This window comes from Amphiprion ocellaris, chromosome 9, assembly GCF_022539595.1.
Source record: "Amphiprion ocellaris isolate individual 3 ecotype Okinawa chromosome 9, ASM2253959v1, whole genome shotgun sequence".
NCBI lineage: Eukaryota > Metazoa > Chordata > Actinopteri > Pomacentridae > Amphiprion > Amphiprion ocellaris.
The window spans coordinates 27,831,880-27,850,763 of record NC_072774.1 but is presented as its reverse complement, the minus strand read 5'-3'; the positions used below and the strand labels follow the sequence as shown (position 1 = coordinate 27,850,763).

The 18,884-nt window shown below is 40.7% G+C and overlaps 1 protein-coding gene across 1 annotated transcript; it reads right to left on the bottom strand.

The window, feature by feature from the left end:
• Window positions 1-123: 123 nt before the first annotated feature.
• LOC111572975 (zinc fingers and homeoboxes protein 1) lies at window positions 124-18,536 on the bottom strand. Its single transcript, XM_023276879.3, has 8 exons — window positions 17,959-18,536; window positions 15,407-15,737; window positions 12,227-12,687; window positions 11,718-11,921; window positions 10,876-11,091; window positions 10,083-10,247; window positions 8,653-9,873; window positions 124-7,282 (listed from the first exon to the last, which is right to left on the bottom strand). The coding sequence occupies exons 2-8, from the start codon at window positions 15,615-15,617 to the stop codon at window positions 6,998-7,000; spliced, it is 2,763 nt and encodes a 920-aa protein (XP_023132647.2). The 5' UTR covers window positions 15,618-15,737; window positions 17,959-18,536; the 3' UTR covers window positions 124-6,997.
• Window positions 18,537-18,884: the final 348 nt, after the last annotated feature.

The window sequence follows — 18,884 nt, the reverse complement described above, 5'->3', positions numbered from 1 at the left end:
CAGTATATATGTATATACATTATATACAGTCTATGGTCAGGACTACTACAGTGCATGCATAGTCCTGACAGTGGAGCACAGAGGTGGGAGTGTGAAGATACAGGGCTGCATGAGTGCAAATGGTGTTGTGTAAATCACATTTATTGATGAAAATCAAAAGACAAAAGTTTCTAAAGAAGAAAAAAGTTGACAGATTTGAATCCAGTAGAAAACTTTGGGGTATTCTAAGATTAAGCAGCAGACTCTTAAGCAAAGACCAGCCAAAAAGAATAATATCTCTGAAGCATGACAGAATATTTCTCCAGAAATCTGACATCCTCCATCCCAAGGAGGTTTAAATATTGAGTTGAACACAGTATTTTTTTAATAAAGAAAAATGTAGTTAAATATTAAATATGCATGAGGCATATAGGTGGAGAGTTGTACTTTCTGTTGTATTCTGTCATACATCAACAGTTGGTAAATGAGCGGAAAGCACATCATCATTCAATACTTCGCCTTGAGTCAAACCCTCCTATAAGTAATCAAATGACTTGTGCTCCACTGTAAAGTGGAACAATTCACAGTAAAACAGAACTATTTCATGTATCGGATTTTGTGTACCTGCTATGCATTTTATAGTGCACATTAATCATATCAGACTCAAATGATGCACTTACCAACCAAAGACATGAACAGCAGAGTCCACAGCATCTTTATGTTGGAAGAGAAAATGCAGCAGTGTCACTTGACTGAATTTAGATGGTCTGCAAAAATCACTACAGATCACAGTTGAATTTGTACTGAAATCCTCAAAACTGCCAACAATAACATACACCAACGAAAGTTCTCCTGGTTAAAGTCAGTGTTGTTATCATTAGTTAAAGCACCTCTGCTTCTGCCTTCCCTTCATATTTGCTCCACCAGTGAAAGCTGCATGCATAATGTGTTGTTTATTTTCATATGTACAGTAATGCTATTCTGCCTGCTTCTGAATAAAGTATGGAGGATTTCATGACATTTTAGGATGTAGATTTATCAAGAACTGTAAGAAAAAAGAAATTTACATCTACAGTATGCATTTCCAACAACTGACAGTGCATCTCTAATTAAAAAACTGCAAATATTATTTAGTAGTAACGAATTCTGAAGAAAGAAAATGTCAGGACTTGTGACGAAGTGAAAACCTAAGATTTAAAGACATGTACCCTTTTTAATAGGACATTATAGAGTACTTTCTGTTTGGCATCCACATTTAGCCCAGATGGTTTTGTAGTATTTATTTAAAGGAAAACACTCAAAATGCTTCTCACAAGTGCACATCTTTTGATCAAAATTTATTGGGTTTCGTCCTCAAACAAGTATAAAATATAAATCTTTTCTAAATCAAGCTAGAAATCAAGCCAAAGCCTCAATAACAGCTGGGACTTTAAATTAACATTGCACAAATTGTCAGTCTTACAGCTGGAAGCTACAAGCTGAGGATTGCAGGGGTCACAAACATTATTTTTTTTTTAGCTTTCTAAAGCAATACTGCAGAAGTGATCACACATACATACCACAATTAATCAAAGGTTGTGACAGATACTCTCAGTTTTTAACACACTTTAGATGTAGATTGTCAGTTTCATAGACACAGAATAATACCAATATGAGCTGTTTTGTTGAGCTGTTTGGTTCATGAATAAAACCTCAAGTAAGACAGTTTCATTCCCAGCAGTCAATCTACTTGTCAATCTGGGTAATGTGTACCAGTTTGTGTAGATTTTTACAGGACTGAGATCACAGCTTATTAAAAACAAGGCTCTAAAGCCAGGTGTGATATTTTAAAATGGCTTTACCATATTTATTAAGGCAGAGTATACAGTTAGATCATTGTATTTCTTTCCTGTGTCTATGGAACCAACTGTAACTTAATACAAGAGCTGAGAAAATCACTGTCATGATTCAGTAAAACAGCTCTGAAAATGTTATACCGAAGCAGACACAAAGTTCAGTTTAGGATTCAAAGCAAATCACGCTCATTAAAAGCAGTAATTCGGGGCTAAAAACTGTCAGCAGGTAAAAATTAGTTCAGAAAAAAACAGAAGGTGAAAATTCCACTGTAAATGAGTTTAAAAAAACGTTTCTGTTAATACATACATTATGTTACAATTCTGACAAGGTGTACTTTTTATTTCATTGTTTGTTTTTTTTTACCAAAAAGCTGGCGGCTGTATAGTGAAAACATCTGGATCTCTGATTGCTGTAAGAAACATTCAATCAACTACCTGTCTAAATACAGAAAACGAGTGAGGACTATAGCTGGAGTATAGCGAGGGATACAGATATGACATATGAGCATAATACAACAGCAGGTAAACTACTCAGATCACAATGTTAGCTCTACTGCACAAGGTTAACTGGGATACATGAGTGTTGAATATAAAATCACACCTCAGTGAACAGACATGGCACCTCAACAGACCTGCGGAAAATATATGATGTACAGAGCCCAGTTGATTGTTTCTACAATTAATATTCAGCTGATGAGATTTCACGGTCAAGATGGCCGAATTAGGTTACAGTAGCACAAAAATAGACAGAAAATGACATTACCTGGACGTTATCTGTTTGTTATTAACTTAGAAAGCTTTTTCTAGAGGACAGACTGCACAGAAAAGATGGAGCCTTGTGCGTAAATCCCTATAACGTGCATTTCTTTTAAGTTCCAGCAGGGGGCGACTCATGAGGTGGCAACAAGAAGCCTGATTGTACGAAAGTCAATGAGAAAATCACCCAACTTCTTCTTTAATTTGTTACCTCAGTGAACATTTTCATATAAAGTTTATGGACTAAATATGTAGTTAGTAAAATAGATGATAGAGCAAGTATGTTTTAGAGGATAGCTACCTCGTGATTGCTATGTATCACCATACATAGTGTCCTGAAATTTTCCAATCAGATCTACTGCTTGCTTGTTTCATTTGTTTTTTTAATAATCAAGATGGTGATGGCTAAATGCCAAACCTGAGGGTTTACAACTGTTAAGTCGACAAACCAACGGGTGATGTCATGGTCGCTACATCTATCTTTTATATACAATCTATGCTCCAGAGCTACCTAAGTCATTAAACAACTGTGCTTTCACAGTCTGATCAGTAAAATAAACTTCACTTGAAGACTCTGTGTAGTGCCCTTTTAGAAACTGTGATTTGAAGAAATGATTTTTTTTCATTTAAATTGTCTTTACACACCAGCTCAGACAAATTTCTGTATGTTTAAAGCCGAACATTGGTACACGACATTAAAAACAAACCGAACAAATTTCTTTAAAGAATTTCTTTAGCTGTGCACACACCGGGCACCCTGATAGCTGAACGGGCTGGGCGGGTGGCCCATGAGCGGGGGCTGGTCCCCAGCGCGGCGGCCCGGGTTCGATTCCCGCTCGCGGCTCTTTGCTGTATGTCTTCACCCTGCTCTTCTCCTTCCTTTCCTGTCTGTCTACACTGTATCTATCTAATAAAAGGCAAAAAGGCCAAAAAAACCAATGCGCATGTCTGTTCCATTGAGTTATGATTCTATATTTTCACAACCAAAGTACCAAAAAGCCACTTGGGCAACACTAACTGAACTCTAAGACTGATTCTATTTCAAAAACACTATTCTATTGTACATATTGTATGAGTCTGTCTTGTTAACAAGCAATCCACTGATGTCTGGATAGAGTTGTAATGACAGTTTGTTTTTTTTTTGTAGATAGAAACATATAAAACCATTCAAAACAGACTGACTATAGTAAAGAAAGAGCACACTGTAAAAGACTGTGGGCTGTATACCTGAGGCAGGTTGAAGCCTAACCTGTGGACTAAACAAAGCCAGTCACAGACATGCAAAACACCAAAAATCGACTGCGTATAAAAGGGCACAGAATGAGTGCACTTGGGGTGATAATGTAGTTCCAAACAAAGGACTCCTTTAAAATGTTGCTCAGCTTGGAGCTCACTAATTCAAGCAGGCCCCTCCAAGCTGTCAGTAGCTAGACTTAGTCAATGATTTGAAAAAGTTCTAAAAGAAAACAGGTCCATAGTTGCAGTCAACTTGGCAATAAAAAGTAACAGGTATTATTAAAGCTACACAAGCAGTTTAGAACAGATTACGCTTCCACTGAGCCAAGTATACCAACCCAAAATATTGTATGTACAAAATGAGCTGTTGTCTGTCTTGTTATTGCATGCAGTATTAGACAAAAGTGTACCTTAACACTGAACTTATTTTCATGGCCAGGCACTTGTCACATTACAACAGAATGGATAAAGGTTTCGCTTACAGCTAACAGCCAATATTGGTTTCAAAATGTCCATTAAAATGCCTTTTGGGAAGCTAAAGGTGCCAGCATCTCGTGTGACAAGTGCCTGGTGACAAAATACAATTAATTTTTTGAACCCCAAGGTATCCGTTTAAGGACTTACAACAGAAGTTTCCAATGTCAACTTCAGAATATCTAGGTATCTTTTAGCATCAGCAGAAAGCAGCGCTCAGTCATGCATCACAACTCCATTTGAACAAGCCTTCCTTAAGAATCAGCTAAAGATTTCTGATTTCCAAAGTCGAGAGTTGGCGAAATTCTGTTCAAACAGGTGTACGAGCCATGTAGGCACATAGGTTTACCTGCAAAGCTTCATGAGAGTCTCTCCCCTAGCAGTGAAGAACAGTAGTCAAGACAGGGTTCAGTCGATTGTCCTGTCATCTTAATGCAGTAAAGCGTGAAGGAACAGAAGAAGGAGCGATATTTGGTAGACTTCCCACCACAGAGGGAATGATGTGCTGGTTCTTCATCACAACAATTCCTTCAGTGAGAGAAAGCAACATTTCCAAGAATGTTTTCATATTTTGAGCAGTTGTCAGTCTTTTGAAGATGTCCCTTTAGCCCTGTCAGTGTGTCTGCCTGTGCTGCAGACAAGTTAATGAGACAGAGAACTAACATGACACTGCTAACATTTACAGAAATGCCTTCGGAAGTGCACATCATGAGTCTATTCACTCATTTTACAAAAGTGGACTGGAGGAGGAAGAGTCAGATGGGGGCAGATGGGTAAAAAAGGGGCAGATGGGAGACAGCCCCCATAATTTAAAGCAACAATACAAGACATGACAACAAATATAAGCAATGAGTTTTCAGAGGGAAAAAGGCTCAAATTGTGCAATTTAGTGAAAGAAAGCGGAGGGTGATTGTTTGATTGTTTGAGCCATACAAACCTCCAACTATGAAACACATATATTATTAGAAAAGTGGACACACTGGTCGTATTCCTCCTAGTGTGAAAACACACCAAGAATAAAAAAGGCAAAATACTGGTTCAGTTTGTAATCATACAAAACAGGTTTGGTCTCTCAGAGCCATTTCATGGTATAATATGAGATTAAGGTGCCTAATCAAGATTCAGTCCACTATGAACACAAGTGGACAAAGTGCAGCTTTTCTTAAAAAAAAAAAAAGAAGAAGAAAGAAAATGGTTTGATTTAGGTGCTTCAGGTTTTTCTCTTTAGTGCAGACTGGAGTCATTTATTATCTGAAACACTGTTTAACAGTGTTTCTGAAAGTACGGGTCAGGACCCAAACTGATTCACAGGCCTCATGTCGGTGATTTGGTGCTGACTGCAGTTGTCATGGTGATAACTTGCTGATTAATTTACTCTAAATTCAGAATGGACCTGCAGCTGGTGCTTACGTGATTCGAGGGAAACTCTGCTTCAATCCATCAGAGGCCCACCAAGAGTAAAACACTGCAGCAAATGTTTCTATTTATATTAGTGTGGACCCAGACGTCCACCTCACAGCAGCCAGTTATTAAACTACAGCACACTGCTCAGGAGATAACACTTTCAACTTTGGCACTACAGCCTCAGACTGTCTGAATCTACACAACCCACTTTAAAAAAAGGGCAGAATAAGACAGAATGTGTTCTATAACAAGTGAAACATGAATTCAAAAATGTTAATAGCAGTGCATATTAAACACATTCTGTGGCATCTTTCCCCTCAGATCTGTAGGTGTTCAGTTCAAAATCTATTATGTTAATGAAACAATGAACAAAGGGAAGACTTAAGGAGACATCCTGTGTTTTTTTAAAAGCATCATGGCATTAGCATTCATTCAGCATTAAGGTACTTCTTCTCCTGTTACATTAGGCCTTCATCTCAGACAGTTCATGTCCGTATCAGTCCTTGCCAGCTGGTCCTTGCGATGATCTTCACAGGTGCTTGAGAAAACATGTAAAATCAACCCCACAATGAGATGTGTGCTGGTTTCGTTGGGGACATTGCTCAGCAGTGACATCTAGCTGTGATACGTTTAAAGCACCTTTCTGAATACAACAGAGAAGTCTTTTTGGCTCGGGACCAGGAGTGAAACATTCATAACATTAGAGATTGAAGTTTGAATTTAGGCCTGTGCTCATAACAGCTTAACAAAAACTCCTTCTCAAGGAAAAGCGGCATCGCTGCGTGAATAAATCTCCATACTGGCTTCAACTCAGCAAGCAAGGAGTGCAAATTTAATGAGGAGCATGATGGACATTAAAACTGTCATCTCCTCCTACAACCTGTCATTTACAACAGTCAGCATAATAGCTTGTAAAGACGGGATAATGGATGTGTCAGGATGCAACGTATTTTTGGGTAACTATTTCAGTTTTTATCATCAGCTCAGTTTGAAGATTGCACTCCATGGTGTTCCTTTTGACGAAATGCCATGCTCCACAAGTTTTATCAGAGTCTGATGTGCCACTGAAGATTTGTAGGCTCTGATTCTTAACTTAACCCGACTTACAATGCAGACAGAGTGAGCTAAAGCTAATGGTCCATCTGTTAGTCTCATGATTTTCAGAAATAGTTTGAAAAAACGGTGAATTAATGTTGCAATGACTACACATGCAGAGTGGCAATAAAATACTTGGTTTAGCTAACTGTCTTCCAGCATTGATCTATCCAGTACTTCTCTTGTAACATTCAGTAAAGTTTCACTCCCAACAATCACTAGTCTTCAGAAACGGACAAAGACTTTCTGACGCTACGTGACGGCTCCCAAACCTCACTGTCGTCTGTTTCCTCACCGTCATCCTCCTCATCGTCTTCTCCTTCATCTTCATCTCCCATTCCTGTGCCGCTCTGCTCCTCGGTGGCTGCCGACGTCTCTCCCTGTGACTCCTCTCCATCCTCCTCAGCTCCATCGTCTCCATCCGTCCTGCCACCAGCTGCCTCCAGGAAGGGATCCAACCCCATGTCCAAACGTCGCTGGACCTCGGCAAACCAGTCCCTGACCTTTGGACAGAGACAAAAACACCTTTACTGTGTGTTGCTAGCTGGTTATGTTCTTTGTGGTAATTCAGGGAATTTGGGTGGAATGGATTTTCATCTTTAGTCCATAAGATTTTCTCAAGTGCAGAAACTTTTTACTGACCGTTAACTGCTGGGTTTGAATGATATTAGGATGGGTTTACATTGTAAAGTTAGACACATATTACACTTTATAGGTTTTTAGAAACAATTCTGAACATCTTTTGAACTAAATATCTTAAAATGTGGTTTTTCAAATTCAAATTTCTGATATCTATAGATTAATTTTGACTAATTGTAATTGTAGTTCAAGATATCTATACTGATCTTTTTAAGTATCTTAAATTAAGCCTCATTAACCAGAACAACCACCATTACTTTTGCTAACACGTTTTGCTGATCAGTAACCAATGGGAAGCCTTGTATGAGCAACATCATGCACAACAGTTCAGGCTAGTCATAATGATATTTGAGATACACGCACCTATTATTTTGACCAGTCAAAAGTGAATTCCAGATATCTGTAAATATTCTTTTGACAAATCAGGATGATACTATACACACCTAGAATAAAAACAGTTAAAGATTAGTTACAATATAATTACCACTAGTTAAACTGACATTGTTGATATCTCTAATTATAATTCTGGTTTATAAGATACGTTATATATATATCGAGGGTATTACATAAATCCTAGTATTCAACAAGGCTTAATGTGCAGTGATCAGCCTTCCCTAATATTAATGGCATTGGCTGGAAATTTGTTGAAGAATGTTGACGGATGTAGCCTTGAGCCATATAGTACTCTTAAACACTGTAAAACCTAAAATCAGAAGGTGACAGTTGATAAAAAATGTCATATGCCTCGTTTTCTGTATCAGAATAGTGATATGTAGGTGTGTGGTTGACAAAATACGCACTGCAAAAGAGTAGAGGATATATGGAAATATGGAAAACAGAACATCAGAAACTTGAACAGATTAGTATATTATGTATATAGAAGGAAACAATGACGATAAAGTGCCGGCCACGTACACTGCATAAATCATAACTTCACTGTAACTGGTTTTAGAAGAATTTTTGTTTATGTTCATGTTCCTATTCTATAAGCAAAACGTTAGTCATATTGTATCAAATATCACCTAAAAGAGGACTTAAAAATTAACAAAAACTTCAGTAAATCAAGCAGTTTGAAGTTTAAGACACTTTCTGCCTTCAACAAGTGAGCAGTGTCTTAAATCATCGAATACAGTCAGTAATGTGGACAGATGATCACCTTAGTCCCATGAAGCTTCAGAGTATAGGGCCCTGGTGCCAAAATAAATAATTACTTAACAATAAATATGTTAATTACCTGTTCATAGCTCATGTTGGTCTTGGTGACAAGCTCATCCAGATCTTGCTCGTTAAGGAACTGGTGCTTCAGGTAGTACTCCTTCAGGATCTCCCTCCCAGTCTTGAATTTCTTTGACAGAGGTGACCTATCAACATCTGTGCTGGAGGCCGACCTCCTTGGCTGCTTCCTGGTTCGAGATCGTCCCCAACCACGATTTCTGCCACGTCTTTTACGGCCACCGCCCATTTTACCACCACCTCCTCCGTTTGGTCCTTCGATGCTGCCACTTTGGTACTGAAAGAACCATTTCAGGTTTCCGTTCTTCCACGAGTAGCGAGAGTCTCCAAACCAGCTGACGATGTAGGACCGAGGAAGACCGCTCTCCTCTGCCAGCTGATCGTACTCCTCTGGTGTGGGCCACTGGGTCCGCACAAAGGCACTTTTCAGAATGTGGAGCTGCTCCGGAGACTTTTTACTTTTGTCCTTTAGGTCTTTCTTGCTGCTGCCGGGCAGCTGCTTACTGCGACTCCCAGGAGGAGTTTGACTGCCCTTTCGAGATGATGTAGCAGATGGAGAAGAAGAGGTAGCTCCTCCTGCTCCTCCTCCTTCTAATGCTTTTGCTCCATCTGTTTCCATTTTTCCTCCCTCAGAAGAATCCGGAGAGGAGGTACTGACAGATGGCATTTTTCGTCTCTCAGTGAACCAGGCGTCGATCTCCCTCCTCGTCAGTTTAGTCTCCGTCCTCAGGCGGTTCACTTCTTCATCTGATGGGGTGCTGCTCTTCTCAAAACTCTCCTCTAGCACCACCAGCTGCTCCGGCGTCTTCTCCTTAAACTTCTGCAGAGTAAAGTCTGGGAACGGGTTCCATGTTTTAGACCGGGTCTCCTTCTCCTTCACAGGTGGAGTGCGTGGAGGGTGGGGAGATGTGGGGGTCACATCGTCACTCGAGTCAATAACAATGGTGGTGCTAGCAGTGCTGCTACAGCTGCCACCTCCTCTACCCCCGCCATCATGGAAAACAATGACATGGCTGTTCTTGGAGTTGCGCTGGTTGTACCGGGTGTCACTGAACCATTTTTTGATCTCTCCCTTTGTCAAGTTGGTGAGTTTCATCAACCGGGCAATTTCTGCATCAGTGACAAAGTGGTTTTTCAGGTAGCTGGCTTTCAGCTCTGCCAGCTGCTCTTTGGATTTCTTAGGTCGCATATTAAAAGTGTCAGCGCTGAGGGCTGAGTTCTCCTTAGAGAGAGAAGGAAAAAGTTACATATTAATGAAGTACCAAATACCTGAGGAGAAAGATAAAATGATCACAGTGTACAATGTGTGCAATTCGTACAACTAGAAGAGAAACCATGAGGTCATTTTCTATACTAGTTGAGGTTAAGAAATCACAAACTAGTCAGTTGACAGCCATGAGATCATAATTCAGCTTTAAGCGTTGCTCTCACCTGTGGAGAAAGAGATGGAGGCTGGACAGTGGTAGCCCGTTTCAGCTCGCTGTTTGTTGGGGTTGGTTGACAGGGAACTCTGCTGGAGCTCTGGGACTGACTGGGTAACCCTGCCACAGTCAGTGTGATGGGACTGGTGACTGGAAGGTTCCCCCCTGGTCCAACCTGCACAAGGTCACAAAACAGACAAACAGACGTATTGGTTTATAAAAGTGATTCTGGACGTTATTTATAAAACAAAACTGAGTTTCAACTTTGCAACTGCTATCATGTTTTCTTGTACTTGTGTCACTAGACTTGTGCTTTTTTGCTGAGGTTACTCATGTCCCTTCTGCTCTTATTTGTAAAATCTGAGTTTGGCCAAATACCAAAACCAACATAGATAAGAACAGCCAGTTCAGTCAAAACTATTTAAATTAAGAGGAGGATAATCAGTCACCTATTGACTGTGTTCATCTGGTACATGACCTCAGTTCCCAAGATACAATGCATCTTTAAAGTAATGTGCAATGGCATGAAGACAGTTTGTGTGTGTACAATAAACTACATAATGTTGTTTCTCAGCAGATCATTTAATGTTGCTGGAATCCAGACTATAAGCAACCTGGTTAAATGAATGTATTTCCAATGTAGAATAATGAGGTCATGTCAATATGGTCACTGAAAAAATCATGCAGCTGTTTTTCTTGGAGTGTTTTAGCACAGATTCACTCTTTACTGTCCGTTTCAACTAGTGCATTATACTAGTTTCTGAAGCAAGCTGACAGAGATCCTGCAAGCTATTCTTCCCTACCTGTGTGAACAGGAGACCAGGTTGGCCCACTATCTGGCAGGTCTGAAGAATGGACTGCAAACCGTTAGCAGCAGCTGAGAGTTGGTGAGCAGGTATTACAGTGATGGTCTGAGGCACTGTGTGCACGGTGCCGTTAAACTGTTTCCTCCTGGCCTCCTCCACTTCTTCTGGAGTCCAGCTGACACCGTGCTTCAGTCGCTGGGCTGAGAACCACACCTAGACACAGATCAAAGACATCTGACTGTAATCTTTTGCTAAAAAAGCCAGCTTGTAGATGTCTAGATTGTATAGACAGATAAAATCATGTGTAGATACCAAGACCATAAGCATAACAAAACAATGACATATGGCTGACAGAATCACATACAGTAAATGAAATACAGTGCGTCATTAAAGACAACATGTCAGGCCTCAAAACGACACATCTGTCACAAAAACAGTCCATGGAGAAAGACGGAGACAGGTTGGCTTCATTCGACTAAATATTACAAGGAAAACAGAAGCTCGCTACATGGTGGGAAATTCAGGCCAGTTGACAAACAACCATTAAATGCCATCATTTAGTCCAATAGTACTTGAGGTTATGCTTATTGATTTTGTTACTGATACAATAATTAGTACCAGATTTTTAACTACTACTGAAAACAAACAGGTAATTATTAGTTTTTTGTTATGGGCCTGAAATTCAATGTTGTGCATCGCTAATATTGGGTCATAAAATTTCAGCCCTATCTACTTGTAGGTATTTAAGATGCCGTGCACACAAGCTGACATAAACAGGTGAAAATATATGAGCCTAAGCAATCTACACAAAGTAAAATCTGCCCACTTTCACCATATACCTTAATCTGCTCCTCTGTGAACTGTGTCTGTGCTGCCAGGCTGCTGATCTCAGCCATGGACGGGTAAGGAAACTTCTTGTAAGTGGTGCCCAGCAGAGGGTTGGTGTCCATAGCTGCACTGTAGGAGGGGATGCTGCTGAGGGGAATCAGGAGCTGAGGCTGAGCTGTTGCAGTATTCTGCTGGGCCTGGAAGGCAGAAAGCACCTGAAATACAGAAAGAAAGCGAGTGAAATGACAAATGTCGACATTGCTGATGCCACATGGTGGCAGAAACTGGCAAGCTACTGTCCAGCTGACGTGTTCCTGAACGATGAATATTTAGCAGCTGCAGGGCTGCTGGTGATATGTATCATTACAGTAAGCCTTTGACAAAAATGTCCCAGCATTTTTTAGCTGCTGCTGAGTCTAAAAACTTAGCATTCATTTCCACAGATAGGGAAAAAGATAGCATGCTTATGCCTGTTTGTCTGTGCTGCTGCAAAAAGTTTACTAAACACTTAATAATCTACCTGTGCCAGACCAGCAGGCAGAACAGTGGGGTTTAAAATAGATGATTTCCTCTGCTGTTCTGGTGGGCCAACCAGCAAGCCGCCTCCACCGAGCTTCATGGAGTCGTGCAGCAGCATCTCCACAGGCGTCATTGGCCCTAATGGTGCTTCAATGGGCTCCTGCTCTCCTCCCAACTCTCCCTCGCTACCTACTCCAAATCCCTCTGCTGCCTCATCAGCCGATTTCAAGGACACAGCGATCCTTTTGGGTTCAGATTTGGTCTTCATCCTCATGATCGGTGTCTTGCTGAGAGAGATGGCAGAAACTGCCGCAGGGTCGGCTCCTGCCTCCTCAGGTGCATCACTCTGTTGCTCCTGGATTGGCTGGTCGCTGCTCGGATCCTCTGGAGGATTTGTAGCGCTGCGCTTCAGTGTGGGACTGATGACTTCACTGTCGTCTCCAGTAGAGACACTGGGTTCATCTATAGTGGTGGTAATAATAATAATAATAATAATAATAATAATAATACAGCATTCATTGTGGCACACTTTTTCCACATCATTAATGTTAATTTAGATTGACAGTGAATGTGTGTACGTAAGAAGTTTAAATATACAGCGTCTATAAAAAGTAGTTACCCACTTGGAAGTGTTCCCATTTCATTGCTTTTCAACACTGAATCATGGTCAATTTAATATCTCTTTTCTTCTGACAAAAATTTATTTTTTAAAAAAGACTCTTCAAAAAGTAAAGGTTAAAAACAGACTTCTACAAAGTAATGGGCATTAATTAAAAATCTAAAGTAAGCGATTACATAACTATTCACCCTCTTCGAAATGACTCACCTAGTTAAACACAGATGCAGTCGGTTGGTGCTAGAAGTCATACAGTTAGTGATTTAGAGATCATCTGAGTGCAGTGAATGTGTCTTGTGATTTTTAGTATAAAGACATTTGTATCTGGAAGGGCCAGTCAATGAGTGAATCAGTACTCCTGGATATAACTACACTATGAAGACAAAATAACAGTCCAAGCAACTCCACAAAAGATTATTGAAAAGTGTAAGACAGGAAATGAGAAAAAAAGGAAATTTTCACGTCACTAAATATCCCTTGATGTACAATTAAATTCATCATTAAGTGAGCATGCAAGAAAGAGACAGGTGAGGGAGACCACTTAGACACCTACGACTTCTCTGAAGGAGATACAAGCTTCAGCGGCTGAGATGGGAGAGACTTTACATACAGCAACTGTTGCTGTTGTTCATCAGTCAAAGCTTCATTCAATTCAACTCAGTGCTATTTATTTAACGCCAATTCACAATGCAGGTCATCTCATAGCACTGAATATAGTAAGGTGAAGACCTTATGAATTTCAAACAACGATCAGAAAACCCAACAATCCAGGGATGCCTTTGGATTCCCTATGAGGAAGCAGTGGGAAGGAACAAAAAAAAAACCTTTAATGGGGAGGGAAAAAATAACTTAACCAGTTGGGGTGAGAGTGGGGATGAGAAGTGTGGGGGAGAGCAGAAGGAAGGGAGAGTTGCAAAGAAAGCCAGTGGTGAAAAAAACTAATATTAAGTCTTGACTAGAGTTCACCAGAAGGCATGTGGGAGACTCTGAAATCAGCTTTGGTCTGATGAGACCAAAGTGTGTGTGGCAACACCAAACACTGCACATCATCACAAACACACCCTCCATACTGTGAAGCATGTTGGTGGCAGCACCATGATGTGAAGCATGGTGGTGGCAGCATCATGATGTGAAGCATGGTGGTGGCAGCACCATGATGTGAAGCATGGTGGTGGCAGCACCATGATGTGAAGCATGGTGGTGGCAGCATCACAATGTGAAGCATGGTGGTGGCAGCATCATGATGTGAAGCATGGTGGTGGCAGCACCATGATGTGAAGCATGGTGGTGGCAGCACCATGATGTGAAGCATGGTGGTGGCAGCATCACAATGTGAAGCATGGTGGTGGCAGCATCATGATGTGAAGCATGGTGGTGGCAGCACCATGATGTGAAGCATGGTGGTGGCAGCATCACAATGTGAAGCATGGTGGTGGCAGCACCATGATGTGAAGCATGGTGGTGGCAGCATCACGATGTGAAGCATGGTGGTGGCAGCATCACGATGTGAAGCATGGTGGTGGCAGCACCATGATGTGAAGCATGGTGGTGGCAGCACCATGATGTGAAGCATGGTGGTGGCAGCACCATGATGTGAAGCATGGTGGTGGCAGCACCATGATGTGAAGCATGGTGGTGGCAGCATCATGATGTGAAGCATGGTGATGACAGCATCATGATGTGAAGCATGGTGATGACAGCATCATGATGTGAAGCATGGTGATGACAGCATCATGATGTGAAGCATGGTGATGACAGCATCATGATGTGAAGCATGGTGATGACAGCATCATGGTGTGAAGCATGGTGATGACAGCATCATGATGTGAAGCATGGTGATGACAGCATCATGATGTGAAGCATGGTGGTGGCAGCATCATGATGTGGGGATGCTTTTTGGCAGCGGGGCCTGGCGAGCTTGTAAAGGTAGAGGGTAAAATGAATGCGGGGAAGTATATCCTGGAGAGCAACCTGATGCAGTCTGCAAGAGAACTGCAACTTTCATGTCATTGCAGGGCAACAACCTGAAGCAAACAGCCAAACCAGCACAGAAATTATTTAATGACAACAAGGTGAATGTTGTTGAGTAGCCGAGTAGGAGCCCAAACCTCGATCCAACTGAGAATTCGTAGCTGGATTTGAAAAGTGCTGTTTACTCACAGTCCCCGTGCAACCTAACACAGTGTAAGGCAGTTTTGCGAGCAAGAATGGGGTAAAATTGCAATGTCCAGATGTGCAAGGCTGAGTGAGGCCTAACCACATACACTCAGTGCTGTAAATGCTGTTCACGGTGCATCTACTATATACTGACATCAAAGGAATAATCACTTTTTTTTAAGTTTTATATTTCTAATTAATTGACATTACTTTTCATAATTTTTCCTCACTTCTACATCATTTTTTAAAATCTTTTTTGGTAAACCTTGCCTAAGAAAGCCAAATTTTAAAAAAGCAACAAAAGGAGAAAACTTCAAAACAAGCAAATACTTTTTAGAAGCACTATATTTCTGGTACACAATGCCATTGTCATCCACACATGGGAGGTTGTGCCAAAAAGAGTCCTACCTGACTCTGGTGGAGCCGGCACAACCACTACAGCCTGACCCAGCTCGTCTGCAGTCGGCTCCTCCTCCACTCCCTCCTTCACCTTCCCCTCCTCATCCTCCCCAGCATCTTCCTCCTTTGTCCTTTCTGCTTTCTCCTCCACCTCCTCCTGCTCCACCACATCAGAGGGCAGCACCATGCAAGGTGTGGTGGATTTCCGGCGGCTTGACATGGTCACTCCAAACTCTGTTTACTTCTGCTCTGGTAAAGAAGATGTGTGGCAGAACTGTCGAGGCTCACATATCGTAGGTAACTGTGCTCACATGTCCTTCAGTCTTTTAATTATGCATTTCTGGTGGAAGGAACAAAATAATTAGGCAAATGTCACAAACAATACATCCTCTGGTGCTGACGAGTTACTGGTTAAATGAGCATTTTTTTTTTTTTTTTTTTTTAAAGTTTCTAGAAAAGTTAAGAAATAGCAAGTGGAGCAAATGGTCAGCTTATAACTCATTAGCACATAAAAAATGGTTAAACTAAAAAAGACAAGGTTTGTATATCACTGAGAAATGATTTGGACTAATCATAATATAGCTTCAATTATATTTGAAAAGTGGTAGTACATAAGAATACACAAAAATGAATAATTAGTAGCACCTTTTAGCTTTGTATATCCTGTACATATATATTGCATACCAGTATATTAAATTTATGAAAAAATACTGTGGATAAGAATTGCATTTTTGCATTTTTTTTTCATCCATAACACTGTGTAGACTTTATAAAGGCATTAAAAGTTGCTCATAATCCATGGGCACATGTACATTGGTGCAACATAAAGGTTTAGATGTTGCTAAAATTCTTCCAGTAAACAATAAGTTAAATCGCAGTAAATGCATCAATGACAGTCAGTTCATTGTTTCATTTCTGCTTCTTATCAGTGCACAATGAATACTTTAGGGCTGTGACTCATTTTCAAGACATCTCTTTGAGCGCCTTTGCAGTGACAGGCAACGTCATTAATTCTACAGACCACACAATTATGTGACAAACTAACCTCTAATTAATATTATTAGTTGTATCCCTATTTACAGCCACGTGAAAAATATGTGCAGAAACTGATTACTTTTTCCAACATATCTGAACAACAAAACATGTGATCCTCTCTGAAACAGCCTGCAGTTGAAAGCAATATCCTAAAAAAAAGAAACTAAAAACAAAGCATTTTGCAAAATGTGCATCTTTTGCAAAAAAAAAAAGGAAAAGAAACAGTTACATGAAAAAATTGAGTACAGCGCTACATTTATCACACCTTTAAATCCATCAAAGTAGAATCGCAGGTTCCAGATCAGGTGCCAACAACCAGAATCTCCTATAAAGAGACACTTGGAACCTGGTTTATTTAAACCTGACATCTAGGATTCGGGGTTCTCTTCCCAGTTTAAGTGTATAGTTTCATTGTGTCAGAATCTAAGGAGCTTTTTAAGGCTTTTTGAAGAAAATATTGTGGATGCTTCAGGAATTAAAAAAGATATCCAAATTATTTGAAATAAATCCTATCAAAATGTAGTTTTGAGACTTTTGCTATGTTAATCAACACTAGGGAACAACCCATTTGGTTTGGCCAATTCTTCAATCTGATATTTAGCATTTATCCAATTATTGGTGTTGTTATTGTTTTTTAACTAATTTCCTATAACATAATTTAAAAATGTGCTGCTTTGGCTCTATCTGTAGTCACCACACTATGACTGGTTACCACTGATTGGTTATATGTTATGAATAACAGTCTATCTACACTGAAAGATAAATGTTTAAAAAAGTCTCTTTTCATTAAATGTATGCAAAACATTAATAAACAAAGGAATTTTGTAACAAGTTTTATCTTGAAGTTTGTGCTACTGGAAATTTTGACACTGAGATTTTCATCTTTACTGCCAATTTACATAAATTCTAAATATTGGTTATCTTTCTCCTTGACTACTAATAATCAGTATCGATTGCTCTTAATCTCTACCATGTTGACATGATGTATTTTCACACAATAACCTTAATTTAATAAAATTATCACAGAGGTACTATTTCAACAAAGGAATATTTACACAAAGAACAGAATGGGAGGAATGAGCGGCATTTAGTAGCAACATAATTTGAGCAACACTAGGGCACTATTAACATTTTGTTTTATGGCACAGATTGCCTGGTTACACCAAATATTTAGTTTAATTTGATGGCTACAGTCTTTTGCTACTACTAATTCACTGTGACACAACAAATATTCACCTCTCAGAAAAAACAAGGTGTCAACTCCTCAAAAAAGTGAAATATTAAACAGCAGCAACAACGACCACAATGTGCTGCCATCACGAGCTCTTTAACAGTTAGCAGCTTAATAACGTGGAGGTGTGAGCTAGCTAATTATTAAAGAAGCGTTAAAGCAATATTATTATTTTACACAAGGACGTGGCGCCTAATTTAGCCCTACAGCATATAGCGTGTGAGTCCTGAGGGCCACCCAGCCGCTGTTAGCAGGGCCGGTCTAGATTATTGATCACGTCTGGCGGTAAACTTACTGGAACTACTGAAATGTGCACTGTGTTGCTACCAGGCTGTCGAGACGAGGCGAGGACTGATTTCCTGGGTCTCGGCAGAGCAGCCTTGAGCCTTCAGCTTGTCTGGCGGTATGTGCCCCCCGTCACCCCGGCTAACCGTTCAGCCTGGCCGGGCTGGGCTGGACTGGACTGGACTGCAGCGGCGGTAACGTTATTCGGGCTTGCGGGTCTCCCAGAGCCCCAAAGCGGAGGGAGGCAGGCAGACAGACAGACGGACGGACCGGTCTAACGGCTACGGCTCTCGTTTGCAGATGCTGGAAACACCGGACATCTCTCCCCTCGTCGGAGCAGGTTCTCTCAACGGCGTCTTGGTGTAAAAGTTACGACCCCAAACCCAACGGGACTACATTCACACCGGACCGTGGGCGCCGTGCTGCATGCTGACCCAATTCTCTGATATTTTTTAACGGCTGATTTTTTTAATGATCAAACGGCGTCATCATTCAATGAGATACGTCCTGACGTCATTCCCCGGCGACTCTCGGTGCTCTGAAAAATTTGGGCAACTTAGCAAAAATGCACAATGTTTTAGCAGCGTAGTGTGCTGTTTTGAGGTGAATTTAAGCTATGGTTTGGCCAGAAAGAAACTGCGTGTGAAACAATGTGTGAACTGAGCCGTAAACTGCTCGGTTCCCCGCTAAGGGTGTCTGCCAAAATGTCCTTACATGACCCGACAGGGCAGCAAGAGAAGCTACTTAAGGACAACACTGACATTGCAGCGTTTCCTCCAAGCAGAGCTGCTCCTACTGTTGTTCAGGCTCTTCTTTTAGTAATTTAAACGTTTCCAATTTGGATTTTAAGCATTCAGCACTTCAAAACTCTTGCATTTTTCTGTGAAAGCTGCTTTGCGAACGTCTTACTGTTATTGGATTAGTACAAGTGAGAAA

Bases quoted from the DNA above. Each gene is read 5' to 3' on its own strand.
- LOC111572975 (XM_023276879.3), bottom strand. From the start codon at position 15,617: ATGTCAAGCCGCCGGAAATCCACCACACCTTGCATGGTGCTGCCCTCT. The intron at 11,092-11,717 runs GTATATGGTGAA...ATCTGTGTCTAG, and splicing joins TCACAGAGGAGCAGATTAAG to GTGTGGTTCTCAGCCCAGCG. The intron at 10,248-10,875 runs GTAGGGAAGAAT...GACCTTGTGCAG, and splicing joins CTGGTCTCCTGTTCACACAG to GTTGGACCAGGGGGGAACCT.